Here is a 13,976-nt window from a genome sequence, read left to right on the forward strand (position 1 = left end):
CCCCAGTTCTAACCAGTAAACTTACTTCCAGTAACAATTGGCGAAATCATTACCGGCAATTCGCTTACCATAATAAAAGGTAAAAGTTACATACATCCCTGTTTATGTATTTACACTTTCCTGTGGCTATGATATCATATTATTAAAATATTTCTTACAACAAACATACTTTTGCTGCGTATTTTAATTATTAAAAATAATACTTGCATTTTAAAAACTTAACCGCATATTCTTTCGAATAAAAATGTATACAGGTGTATTTAAGAATATAAACTTTCGTATTCTAGATTATTTTTATCATTTTTTATTAATTTATAAAAATTAAACTATTGTTATTTTATGTACAAGGTATACATATTTTATAATACATTCGAGAAATTCATATATTTTGTACATATGTTTATTTACATATGCAGACTTACAATCCACTTACATTTACAACGAAACGTACAAATTTACCGTCAGCGATACTGCGGACAGTGTTGTTTTATTATTGATCTCGAAATGTCTGCATGACCTATTGCACATAAAAAACAAAATCATTTTTATATAATATTCTTTGGACACTATTATTTATAAACAAAAATATTATCAATTACCTAATTGCAGTTCTATGTATAAAGCTAACATTATTACATGTATGGGAACATCACAATCTGGTCCTTTAGACATCCAAACCTGAGAAAATAAATGTTATTAAAACTGTTTATTCGTTTCTGATATTTGCAGAAAAATTACAAGTTTGCCGATTACCTGTTTTAGGGTTTCTCCAGATTTATCGAGTTCGCCGCGAATTGCATAAGCTACAGCTAGGTTATAACGCAATACAGCGATTCCTGTAGGAACGGTCGTCGGATACCACACTGTAAAGTATAAATGACAGTCGTTAAATAATAATCAATACCCCTACACTAGCATTTTAAAAATAATTCTTACTTTTTATGGGTTTTGATACAACCTCATCACCCTTGTCTTTATCTTTATCTTGCGTCTCGGGAAAAGGTACAAAAGTATTCAAATCTTGAATATTTTCTGGTTTTAGGTATTCAATTGCTTCGCTAATTTTGTCCATAAATATCAAACTTTCTGCTGCATAAAGATTTCCAAGCATTCTATATGCACCAGGTAATTTATTAATATTTAGCAATGATTTAGCATGCTCAAGTGCAATGACATAATCACCAAGGCATAAACAAACATAAGCACTTGCAGCCAAGACACTAATTTTTAAATTTAATGCTTCAACAGCTGTAGCTTGTGACATTAAAGTTGAATGTTGAGGACCTGAAACATTTTGTTCTTAATTACTAAATGTGGTAATGTTGCATACTTGTATTTTGTAAGTGCAAATATTTAATACCTAAATTATGACCAGCCGTTAATGATAAAGGTACCGCCTGCGAGTTAGTAATTGTTGTCATTGGTACATTAAGTTCATTGTTATTTGGTAATAAAAATAATGCATTCTTTAGACACAAAGATGCAAATTCTAAAGTTAATTGTGGAATAGCAGAAGGGAAACCTTCTGGATGATATTTTACATCTTTCGAAAGAGAAGAAGCTAAAATAATTTTTCTATAAATTCCAGAACCAACAATTTTTTGTACCAAATCTTTTCTTCGTTTCGGAATATTAAAATCAACCTCATTGGTCTGAAAATGATACGAAAACTGTTTACTTTGTAATACGTAGATAAAATACAAATACAAAATGCACGTACAGGTTTATGACAATAAATACAGCATTCTGCAACCCTTAACCACAGTTTTGGATTATTATGGAGTTTTTGTGCAGCTTCCATGAAACAATCAAATGCGACTGAAGCCTGACCCGCGTGTAATAATGAAACACCTAAACTGTACATTAACTCATAGTGTCGGCTCGCACCAAGCGTATACAGTGGTTGTGTAGATAGAGGATCTAAATGGAAATGATCTCTTCAAACTTTTGATATTCTAAATATTAAACTATAAAAGAATGAGTAGTTTTAAGAATTACCACTATCTTTCATCTGCACACTTTCTAGTGCGCACTCGTTTTCATGTAAAGCCTTTCGTAAGTAAAAACAAGCTAAGTTTGGTTTACCCATAGCAAGATGCAAACAAGCCATGTTATTATAATACAAAACAGCAGAAGACTCTCCACAATTTCTAAACACAATATAAAAGTAACAGAGATGCATTTATTATAATTTATTTAAAATCTTAGTATGTTATTGTATTTAAACAAACAGTGTCTGCAATACCTGCATATACTTTAAAAAGAAGAGATATTATTCTTATATGACAATTTTGCTATTTAACCCTTCTAATTTTACTATTTTAAGATTCTACTATTATATTACTTTATTAATCGTTAACAAGTCCTAGAATTCATTTATGTAAATAGAATAGTAAAATAATAAAATAATAAAACAGTAGAATAGCAGTATAGAACTACAATAAAGTAATAAAACAATAAAATGTTCAAATAAGGATCCATTTATCCTCTTAGAAAAATATGTACATACACACACACACACAGTTTGTCTAAATATATATAAAGATATAACATACTTGAAATCCAAGTTTTCCGATGTTACAGAGTTTAACAATTTGATAGCTTTTTTGTAATTTCCTCTTAAATATTCAAGATTAGCTTTTAAAAAAACAGTGGATATATTCTGTAAATAAAAAAAAATATAAGTAATAAGATATGGCCAAATAAGTTTAAAAAGAATGGATAAAATATAAAAATATTATCTTACTGCAGGTGTACCCAAAGAAACTAAAGTTTTCCATTCCCTCTTACATAATTTCAATTGATGCATCATAAGATATATTCTAGCTTTACATTTTAACAGTTTTATTTTAAATGCATCTACAGCTGTATCAACTTCTTTTTTCTGCTCTTTTTGTTCTTTTATAGATTTTATTATGCCTTCCTTATCAACAGGTGCAATTTTCGAGTTGTCTGTAGATATAAGTTGACTTTCTATGTAATTAATTAAGGACAAAGCTGCATCAGGTTGTTTTATAGCTATATGCAGCTCTATAAGAAGGAGGCATACTTTGTGCGCTAATGATTCTTCTAGAAAAATAAAATAATGTAAGTACATTAAATATGATTAATTTGATCTTTCATAAAGTTCATTATACAATAGATGTTTTATAATTTTACATACCCATAGGTTCTATAAAAGCAAATAGTCTATTCATAATTTGAAGTGCCGAATTATATTGTTTCGTATGAAATAGCAAAACTGCTTGATTATATCGCATAACACATTTCTCAATATCATCTATTGTTTCCGTTGAATCTGTTGTAGACATTTGTCCACATATTGCGTTCAAACTCTTTCTTAATAACTCTGTCTTTTTCAAGTCATTTTTATAACACTCTACTATAACTTTATTATGCATTACTTTAAGATCTTTTGGTCTTAGGGTTTCTAGTTTATTCAAGTAAGATAAACAACTAGCATATGATCCTTTCTGAAATTCATATAGCGCATTTTGAGCTAATTCACGTTCTTGTTCTGTTATGACCACAGGCCCAATATCTTTATTTTGTACTTCAGATGTCTCAGCCATTTTTATTCGTTAAACAATAATATCTATCATGTCATCACACCTTATCTAGATTCTACAATGTTTTCTCACAACAATTTAATATTTAACTATTTTTTAAAACTTCACATTTGACATTTATAGAGGTTATATCAACGTTAAGCCAGTACAAACAAATATTTGTTTCAAAGAAAATTGAAATATAAAAACAGTATTAAGTTATTATTAATTCAAAATTTCTTATTCATTTAAAATACATTTAAGGCTAAAAGATTGGGCTTTTATATTTCTTATTCTTTTGCCAAACATCGCGACAAGTTAAAATTATACTCTCCTCATAAGAGAATATATTTATTGGAGGTCGGAGAACAAGTTTTCGATTCCTTTGCGCATGTTACCTACGATTGGTCCGAACAAGTTTCGTGACCAAGAGCAACGAGCATGCGTACTTTCATGACACTAAATACATATATCCAGTGATTTTTTAATTTTATATACTTTTTGTACATATTCAGGTAAATCTTCAGATTTAGAATTTCAAGATTTGGGAATTTAAGAATTAAAAATTTAGGCATTTAAGAATTTAAAAATCTGAAATGTTGAAAATTTAGAAATTTGGAAGTTTTGAATCCAGAAAATTCTGTTCATATTTTTATCCACCGCATATATAGGGTACGGTGTGAAAAGCTTATAGTAACGGAACAATACTAATTGGTGGAGAGGTCTATTGAAATTAGCTGTATTACGTGAATTAAAATCGTATGAGATACATTTATTTTATACAGGATACTTCATAATATGTGGAATCTATTTCAAAAATGAACGGAGAACATAGAACCAATAAACATAAACATATCTTATTTAACATTCAAAGTTATCGCCATTTTTGTATTTTCATCATTTTCATAGAGGATGTTAAAAAAATATATAATGCTTTGTGTTTTAATCTTTTATACATTTTCAGTGTTCAATTCTCTTGCTAGAAATACTTCATAATTCCCTTACTTGCTATGTATTGAAAGTACATAATAAAATAAATAAAAATGAGTATTATTCAATGTTTACAACATATATGTACAACATACATGTAAATTCAAAAGTGAATATTAAATACTAATAAATTTTGGTGTTAGAAATGTTAATCATGCAGAACAAATTTTGGATCATATTATAGAAAACAATACTTATATACTATACATAGTATACATATAAGTAATAAATTAACTGTATATAATTAATGTAAAATTATACAAAAAAATAATATATATTAGTAAATCTTATTATAATTAATTAAAAATACTGGTTTATCTGTATATTTAGGTCATCCAAAATATTTTTTAAAGGTATTATACACATGAAAATGAAGGCATTGAATATTTTTCAATTCTATTTTATTTCTAAAAATGTTGTTTTGTACATCACTCATGTCCCCTTATAAGTCTTTATATCATAATACATAATCTTACAAATCCTTAAATAATAGATAACGATAAAAATAATTTAATAATATACTTTTTATCCTGTTACTGGTAGTGAGCTAAATAAATATTTAATAACAATGATTATAAAGGTCTTTTTCTTACTTTCTGAATGCACTAAAACTATTCACCTTAAAATACGTGGTATCATTATCGACAAAGTTTTACATTAACCCTCGGAGTATGGCCTATTGTAGCCGGTTCCCAGAGACCCAGTTACCAAAACACGAGGGTTAATAAAATTACACAAAATGTATATTATTATTCATAAGATGTACATCAAAAATTTTTTATTGATTTTGCAGAATTAGGTATACTAATGTTAATAAATTTAAATAAAATTTTATAAACATCCATAATCTTATACAATCAACATTTGAATATTATACATCAATTATTAAATTTTTCATATATAGCATCAAAAAAAAATGTTAATAAAATTTGACTAAAATAATATGTTAAGTAAAATTTGATGCCAATTGATAACTTGTTTCTTTGATTTCTTGTTTTATACTTATTTTTTACGCAAATATAAAATTAATAATATCTAATTATGTATCAATACATTTTGTAATAATTAATTGGAACAAAGGTTTTTATTTTGGCGTATCTTAAACTTTTTTCATGAAACAAATCTATATAAAAGTATACCTATTGTTGCTACAGTTGCTCCTCCAATTAAACTCCATGTAACTTTTGACGAAGTCTTAATTTCATTTTTCCTTTTTGCATCTTTTGATGAAATATTATTATTTTTTTCGTGTGTACCCAACATTTTACGGTACAGATTTTTCTCGTGTTGGGCATCTTTAGCATTTTTTTCTTTCAAAATAGCTAGTTCTGTCTGAATAGCCTTTGTTTCTGGTTCTAATCTTGCCGCTTGAAGCAATGTTTGATATGCTAATGTATGTTCTCCTTTATAATGTAAAATTTTTCCTATAAAAATAAGATGCATTTAATATACAAAGTCTATTATTTTAAGATCTTATTAGTAACTTTACCTTTTCTAAATAATGCTTTTACATTCTGTGGTTGACAACTCAAAACACTTTCTACACTTTTTAAAGCAGCATCATAAGCTTGTGTTTTCATTTGTGCAGCTGCTAAATTATTATATACTTTCATACGGTCTTCTAATAGAGCTTGCAATTCTGCATCAGTAGTGGAATCTTCAATTTCATTTTGATAGGAGCTACGACTTTCTGTTGGTAATAAGAATTCTAGTGCTCTTCGGTAACACTGAATTGCAAGTGTTGGTTCATTACGAGTAAACCACCAATTTCCTCGTTCTCGCTTTTTATTACTTTTAAAAAAGTATTAACATGCATTAACCATATTTTTAAAAATTAGTAACATGTTTATTATTAGTTACCCTATTTCTTTTCTCTGATTGATGCCTAGAGTTTCTATTTCTTCTTCTATCTCAACAGATTTCAGTTCAACTGTATATAAAATAGTAGCATCTGATGGAATGTTTGGTTCCTTTCCAAGCTTGCCGTAAGCAAATCTAGGGTTAACTTCAATTTCTGCAACTTCATCTGTATCCATCAATGCTATTGCCAGATCTAACCCCTATAATCATAGCAGATATCATGAAAATTATTATTTCACTTTTCTTCAGTACTAAAATTCTGTTTTTTCCAATAAAATGTATTTAATATAATTTGTAAGACATGAAGAGAAGCTTGAAAAACTTTTTTATCTTAATATGCAATACCTGAATCACTTCAACATCACCTAATTGAATTTTCAGCTCTTCGTACTCTTCAACTATTGTACCGTCTTGCAACTTTCCAATGATTTTTAAGGTACAAATGTCAGATGTATTTGGTCGTGTTCCATTTTTACCCTTCCTTATAACTTTTTTTCGTAGCTGTCCATTTCCTAAAATATCCATCCATTCTTCAATCGGCTGTTCATTTAAAGCTGCTTTGGTCATTGGATCTTGTGGATCTATATCGAAATTCAACTCCTCTTTAATAAAATCAGCTTGACTTGTCTGCGATTGGACAGGTCCATCTTCCATCTTCAAAAGATTTCAATAAGTTATTAAGCTTCTTTTTAATACAATACAATGCTTAAATTACAATTTAAAATTAAATCACATTCATATATTAACATCATATTAAATTATTAAAAATATAGCTGTAAATAAATTAAAATGGTTAGAAATGTTTATTTGAAAATACCAAATATGTCATGTCTATTAAAAATAAGAATATTGTGTTAGTTATTATAAAAGATATTTAGCAAAAATTATGAAGTAATTGAAATAAAAAATTTTGTATTTTATCTGACATGAACTACACATGTAATGAATATGCAATAGACAGCAGAAAAATGCACACTCATTTGATATATAACGAGAAAAATTTGAAGTAAAACTAAGTATAACTTAATGTTATTGTTTCTTCTTAAATTATAACATAAATGTACATTCAGCTCAAAAGAAAATGATTTTAATTGAAAAATGCATACCATGTTATTTTCAAACGTTTCCACAACCATTAAAAATGGCACGAAATAACACACACAGTATTTTCTATTTATTGTGAAACACGCGATACTAGAGTACTTAGTTTGCCTTATTACTTGAAATAAGTGTTACTGTAATATCGAAAACAATCGATAATCGACTTCTTATCGAATCTCTTGCAATTGATGGTTACGTAAATACGTTCATTTCATTCTTATCGAAACGTAAGTCCCATTTAATCGTTTGATTACACTGTAAAAAATTTATGACCAAAGAAATATTTTTATTGTAATTATATATACGATTAAACTTGGATTAACCTTTACTTCAAATAAATTTTTCCAAAATGTGTAATAAAATTAAGTAACAGAATAATGATTCTTAATATTCAGCGGTATGTTACCTCTACTTCAAATAATTTTTTTGGAACTACTTTTTTCATTGCAAATGAACTACGTTTATCAAACGTTTGTTACTAAATAAAATGAAATAATGATTAATTGTAATAGTTACATTATTGTACATAAGTTTTTTCTTTTAGTATAACATTTAAACATTTAAATATCTTAAATTATAAATAAAATTTGTACAATATTCGTTTTAATTATAACTACAATCTATAAAAATGATTAGATATGAATCAAAATTAAGATATAATCATGCGTGAACGAAACAAATCTACGTATTTTATATTATAATGAAATAAACGTTCATCTTTAAAAATAAAATTTTTCAAAATATTTATAAAGATACGTTCAGATTCAGCGAGCGACTACTTATTTTTTTCCGCTTGGAGAAACTTAACACAAACAAGCCCGGTATTTGTTTATCGAATTTGCTTATCATCGCAACCAAAATGCTCGACATTTAAATAGTCAATATTTCAGGATTCTCAATATTTATTAAGAATATTGCATTGATAACATTTGAATATTGGCATTTATAAATTTGTAGATTTTGAAGTTTGGGAATTTGAAAATTTAGATCTGGTAATTTAGGTATTTGTAGATTCGGTAATTCAAAAATTTGGAATGGCGGAGATTTGACATGTGAAAATTTGATATAAATTCGCTGCATTTTATTTCAGTTTAATAGGTTTAAAATCTATGTTTTTATAATCCAATGTGATTCACAACATTCAGCGGCATTCAATTTTTGTATAACTGTATGATTGTTCGTTAATTGTTACAAAAACAAACTCAAATAAATGTTCTTGACTTTGTTATCTATTCTTGTTCATTTTGTTGAAACGCACCTTTACGCGTGCTATTGAGAAATAAATACGACCAATCGTATAGTCCCACATTTCTAGCTTGTGCGCATGCGCAAGAGATCTAAGTTCCGGCTATGTTCCATTCTGACATAGCACAGTGCAGTCGTTAAGGAGTCTTTGTGTAGTTGGTTTCAATTGAATTAAAATCGGTTTGTCACAATGAAGTCGCTTTTGTTACTAAATTTTTTATTAATCATTTATTGTTCAAGTAGTATCGCTGACGATAAAAAAGGTCCAAAAGTTACAGATAAGGTGAGTAAATGGTTTACGCCGGTATATAGCATTAACAGATGTAATAAAAAAAAATTATTTTTTTCTTAAATACATCAAAGTAAAATTTAATAAAATTAATGTGAAGAGCGATTAAAAAATATATATTACGCTCGTACATAATTTTCTTTGTCTCTTTCACATAAAACGAGCAGTTTTTTAAAATAATTAAATAAAATTAATTAAATTTTAGAATTTATTTAAAATAAAAATAAATTATGAAGAATAATTGAGACTTTATACATTTATCAAATTTTAAAGCAATGAATACATTTCGTTCATATAGGTATGGTTTGACATTAACATAGATGGGAAATATGAGGGTAGAGTTGAAATTGGTCTTTTTGGAAAAACGGTTCCAAAAACAGTTCAGAATTTCATCGAATTAGCCAAAAAACCTCAAGGTGAGGGATATAAAGGAAGCAAATTCCATAGAGTCATTCGGGAGTTCATGATTCAGGGAGGAGATTTTACAAAAGGAGATGGAACTGGAGGTTTGATTTTTATTTTGTTGTAGCTTTTGATATGAATCTTTTAAATTTTATTTCACATTAGTAACTAATAATTATATTAATAAAAACAGTGTAAGAATTTTTTTAACAAATTTTATGATTTATTATTATTGTAACATCATTATGCTATGGTGTTTCAAATATTATAAATGAATTAAATGTGGTTAAATTCTGAATTAATTGTTTTTTAAATTTTATTCTTTAGGACGTAGTATTTATGGAGCTAGGTTTGAGGATGAGAACTTCAAATTGAAGCACTATGGTGCAGGATGGTTGTCCATGGCCAATGCTGGAAAGGACACTAATGGTTCTCAGTTCTTCATTACTGTAAAACAAACTCCATGGCTTGATGGTAGACATGTTGTCTTTGGCAAAGTAATTAAGGGAATGGTATGTTCTATCATCTATATATTTCATAAAATGTTTATCTTGAATTGTTATTATACATAGATAATTTTACAGAATGTAGTAAGAAAAATTGAGAGTGTAAACACTGATACTCGAGATAGACCAACAAAAGATGTTGTAATTGCTGATTGTGGTGCAGAAGTTGTAACAGAACCTTTCAGCGTAACAAAAGAAGATGCAACTGATTAAATATTGTATTCTCTTTTTTATATTAAAAGTCAACCATTTATGATCATTTAGATTAAATGAATAAATTCATTTATTTGGATATATCTATAATTTAATATTTTAAAATTTACTTGAAAACTGCAATATTGAAATGTGTTAAAAATCAATGATCTTCTACCTAATTGCTCAACATATTGTTGCATACAATATTTATGACATGTGTTTTCAATCATATTAAATATGTTGCAAAATTAGGTTTAATTACTTACAAAAATATGAGATTAAAATTTCCATACTGGAATTTGTATTTTAAAATATTAAAAATCGATTCATGTATTTGTAAGTAGACTTTTTATGAACATATAAAAAGCAGAATAAAGAAGCACAAAGTATGTAAGATTGTATCTTACGATCAATTGCTATTTTAGCTTAAGTTTTATAAACATGTATATGCATTTAAAACGTGCAATAATTTTATAAACCTATAATTGCATTTTTTAGCAAATAAAATAAAGTCTTTAGGTAATATACTATCTTCTTGATTTCATTGCCACTTCTATTTATAATATAATTGAAGTATAAGAATGCAATAATATAGTGAAATGTGAATTGTTTAGTAGGTAAGTACATCATGTCATAGAATCTATGTCATGGATAGCTACTTTCTTAGAACAGTATTGCCTTTCACCTTAAAGTTCATGACATTCTCATAGATAAGTTTTCTGTTTGTTTATAAAATGTACGTGTGTCAATAAGTAGATTCGGTTACGATCACGTTTACTTTTATTATACTTCAATAACGAACATATTAAATATTCGCCGAGAAGCTCATGAGCACGAAAATTTCCAAGATTGTAACTTCTAACAATTTAAATTTAAAAATTTTGAAATTCGCAAATTTTCAAATTGTTACTTTTCACATATTTCAAATTTTAAATTTAAAAATTTTTTTATTTACAAATTTTCTAACTTTCGAAATTTCGATATACAAATTTATAATGGGAGGACCTTTTCCTATATTGTTGGTTCCAAGAGTTTGTCGCTTCTATAGCTTTATTCGTGGGAATATAACGGGAGTATTGTGTACATTTAAGAATAAATTTGGCATCCGTGAGGAAAATGGCAGCTAAGGAGAATAGATCCCTACCACCTACAATAACATCCTTGCGTTGGAATGCGGTATGCTAATTTACGAAAGGCATTTTCAAAGTCTACAAATAATAACGTTTTTGTAACTATGTCTTTACTTTTAAAAGAAAGCTGTTTTATTACGTACTATATGTTTTTGAAAAATGATTCTAGATACTAAATCGGAACACAACGGTTATCATAATTGAATTTTACATTGAAATTTACGCGCATAACAGAAGTACCGCGACAATTTAATGTGAAAAGAAGATGCAAAAGGCAGTAGTTTATTTTAAGATAATTAATTTAAAAATTTGACAAAATTTTGAATGCCTCATTACTTGTATTTTAAAATATCGTTATGCGCACTGTCTGCAAATATGGCTACTGTGCATCGTGCGCGAAGAGGACTAACAAAGGTAGAATACGGAGGATCTCTTGAAGATAACTTCGACAGGTTGTATCAAGAGTTGCTTCCTCCGCCGAAAGTCTGATCGGTAAAGCAAGTCTCTTGTCCGCTACAAAACAATACAGCAAGCGCTATCTAGCAGTGAAGTGCTAAACTATTAAAACAAAAATGGCTTTTTTGTAAAATGAAGTATTTTTACTTTGTTGATATTAGCATATCTTTCGGCGAAACTTCGGAATGCCGTTAAGTTCCGATTCTTTCCAAATGCAAATAAACTCTTTTTTGCAAAAGAAGATATCTGTGAGAATGGTCTTTGGCGACTCGGATGAAAAACTTTTACCATTGCAATGTTATTCTCCATATTACCGATGTGACACAGTGCAGTGTGCGAACTATTCTGAATGCATAATCCGCATCTTCGAAGGCAATATATTGCAAGCAGCATTTCATGTTAATAGTATGTAGTACATTAGCAGTACTCAGTATTACTGCCTCTACCAAAAACTACACCAAACTTACGCAGTCAGTATTAGCGTCTAAATAGCATATTGTATGTACATTAACAGTGTTCAGTACAACTACATGAATTTTATTTATTATACATAACATTACTTTCAGAATATGCTAAAAGTTTTTCGCCCACAGTTATCGACACATTCGATTTTATACTGAAATTGAATCTGTAGATAAAGAAGAATTTTAAAATTGCCATATTGATTGGAACTGACCTTACATTACAGAACCCTTAGTGTTTGTAATTAAAAATGAAAATACTGGTGGATATTTTTTATTTGAAACGCTAACAAAGGGGTGAAAGCTAAGAAAGAAACATGAATTTCAATATAAAGAATAATAACTTAACGAACAATTGCTCAAAAATTTAAAATTAGGTCTCTTCGATTGAGGCGCTCCGCGCCTAACCTAACAGTGTTGAGCGAGCGAGTAAATTTCACGCTAAAGCAAAAATAGTCAACCGTGTCATCCGGTTGAATTGGTTGAATGGTGCAAGAGAAAAACGTGGACAAAAAAGTTGAAAACTCAAGCACATAAGCGCGGGCAAATTTAATTTTGCATTAAAGTCTACGGGGATATGGTTTTTCGGTGATTATTCTTCCATGGCATCCGCGAGCAGCGCGCTGGAAGAATATATACGATAATGAGTATGCAAAATCGTTAATTACTCACTTTTTGAGCACAGTCTATGAACTTTTATGATTAAAAAGTGTTCAGTGATTCCCTAACTACTTTCTCATATCACATATGTTCACATTTTTATTGTAAATAATTAGTTATTAATTAATATCTTACGCGAAGTCGGCGAAATACATCGTACGCATGAGCTAATTTGAAATAATTAACACATTTTCTAAACACAATTTATGCACTTTTATTATAAAAGAATGTTCAGCGATTCCTCAGCTATTTTCTCGTATCATATTTGTTCAGATTTTTAATGAAATTAATTAGTTATTGACCAGTAACCAAAGGCCAGCCACGGTGACAAGTGGTATACACGAGGTCATTTTGAATAATTAATTACACGATTTGTGGACATATTTTGTGCACTTTTATGATTGAAGAATGGTCAGAAATGCATTATTTACATGGTTCGATCACAAAAGTCCATAAATAATGTTCGGGTAATGCGTAATTAATTATTTTGTGTGAGCATTGTGATACATACATGAGCCGCCTATGTCAATTCTACTGCGCATGCAAAGTGCAATATTTCGGCACTTTGACGACATAGTATGGTTCCTGAGGCATTTAGAAACAAATTTCTATTAGCGTTTGATGCGTTTTAATGCTTAATAAAGCCAAAAAATCAATTCTTGTAAAATTCGGTCCAAAACGGTACAGGTGGCGCCATCTAGCGGCGAGCGGCAGAACTACGAAAAACTAAAATTTCGATTTTTCTCCGAAATTAGGCAAATTTACGTATTTCTGAGGGTCAGAAAGTGTTATCTGACCTCTCTACAACCTATACAATAATGCTACAAGAGTCTCCTCAGAGTGCTAGAAAATAAAATAAAAAAGTCGGTTAAAACATGGACTAAAACATGGGCGTCCATTTAGCGGTGAAAGTTGGAACTATAAAAATATAAAAATTCGATTTTCTCGAAAATTAGCGAACTTTGAGTACTTCTGAGGGTCAGAAAGTGATATGTGATCGCATTAGAAGCAAAACAAAGCAATAAATGTTTCCTGAAAGCTTTAATAAAGAAAATAAAGAAAATGTCATTTTATGGATATAGAGAGTGTTTTTCTATATTTAAAATAGTCAATTAATTAATACTTTCAAAAAT

At 28.6% G+C, this 13,976-nt stretch overlaps 3 protein-coding genes across 5 annotated transcripts; 1 reads left to right on the forward strand and 2 right to left on the reverse strand.

The window, feature by feature from the left end:
• Window positions 1–384: 384 nt before the first annotated feature.
• On the reverse strand, window positions 385–3,932 carry Not10 (CCR4-NOT transcription complex subunit 10). Of its 2 annotated transcripts, none has more exons than XM_012298321.2 (10): window positions 3,164–3,932; window positions 2,747–3,069; window positions 2,556–2,662; window positions 1,999–2,150; window positions 1,721–1,920; window positions 1,361–1,652; window positions 937–1,299; window positions 754–863; window positions 600–678; window positions 385–517 (listed from the first exon to the last, which is right to left on the reverse strand). In XM_012298321.2, the coding sequence occupies exons 1-10, from the start codon at window positions 3,570–3,572 to the stop codon at window positions 462–464; spliced, it is 2,091 nt and encodes a 696-aa protein (XP_012153711.2). In that variant the 5' UTR covers window positions 3,573–3,932; the 3' UTR covers window positions 385–461. The 2 variants fall into 2 exon arrangements, with proteins under 2 accessions (XP_012153711.2, XP_003700327.1); XM_003700279.3 differs by having other exon boundaries at window positions 937–1,284; window positions 3,164–3,931.
• A 990-nt stretch (window positions 3,933–4,922) lies between these two features.
• LOC100884095 (peptidyl-prolyl cis-trans isomerase FKBP8) lies at window positions 4,923–7,773 on the reverse strand. 2 transcript variants are annotated; one of them, XM_003700280.3, is made up of 5 exons: window positions 7,505–7,773; window positions 6,744–7,052; window positions 6,399–6,598; window positions 6,028–6,329; window positions 4,923–5,962 (listed from the first exon to the last, which is right to left on the reverse strand). In XM_003700280.3, exons 1-5 carry the CDS (start codon window positions 7,532–7,534, stop codon window positions 5,649–5,651), a joined length of 1,155 nt encoding a protein of 384 aa, XP_003700328.1. In that variant the 5' UTR covers window positions 7,535–7,773; the 3' UTR covers window positions 4,923–5,648. The 2 variants fall into 2 exon arrangements, with proteins under 2 accessions (XP_003700328.1, XP_076389119.1); XM_076533004.1 differs by lacking the exon at window positions 7,505–7,773 and adding an exon at window positions 7,216–7,351.
• Window positions 7,774–8,844: 1,071 nt separating this feature from the next.
• Ppib (peptidylprolyl isomerase B (cyclophilin B)) lies at window positions 8,845–10,235 on the forward strand. The gene is made up of 4 exons (XM_003700281.3): window positions 8,845–9,027; window positions 9,332–9,539; window positions 9,763–9,947; window positions 10,020–10,235. The coding sequence occupies exons 1-4, from the start codon at window positions 8,935–8,937 to the stop codon at window positions 10,152–10,154; spliced, it is 621 nt and encodes a 206-aa protein (XP_003700329.1). The 5' UTR covers window positions 8,845–8,934; the 3' UTR covers window positions 10,155–10,235.
• The last annotated feature ends 3,741 nt before the right edge of the window (window positions 10,236–13,976 follow it).

This window comes from Megachile rotundata, chromosome 6, assembly GCF_050947335.1.
Source record: "Megachile rotundata isolate GNS110a chromosome 6, iyMegRotu1, whole genome shotgun sequence".
Lineage (NCBI taxonomy): Eukaryota > Metazoa > Arthropoda > Insecta > Hymenoptera > Megachilidae > Megachile > Megachile rotundata.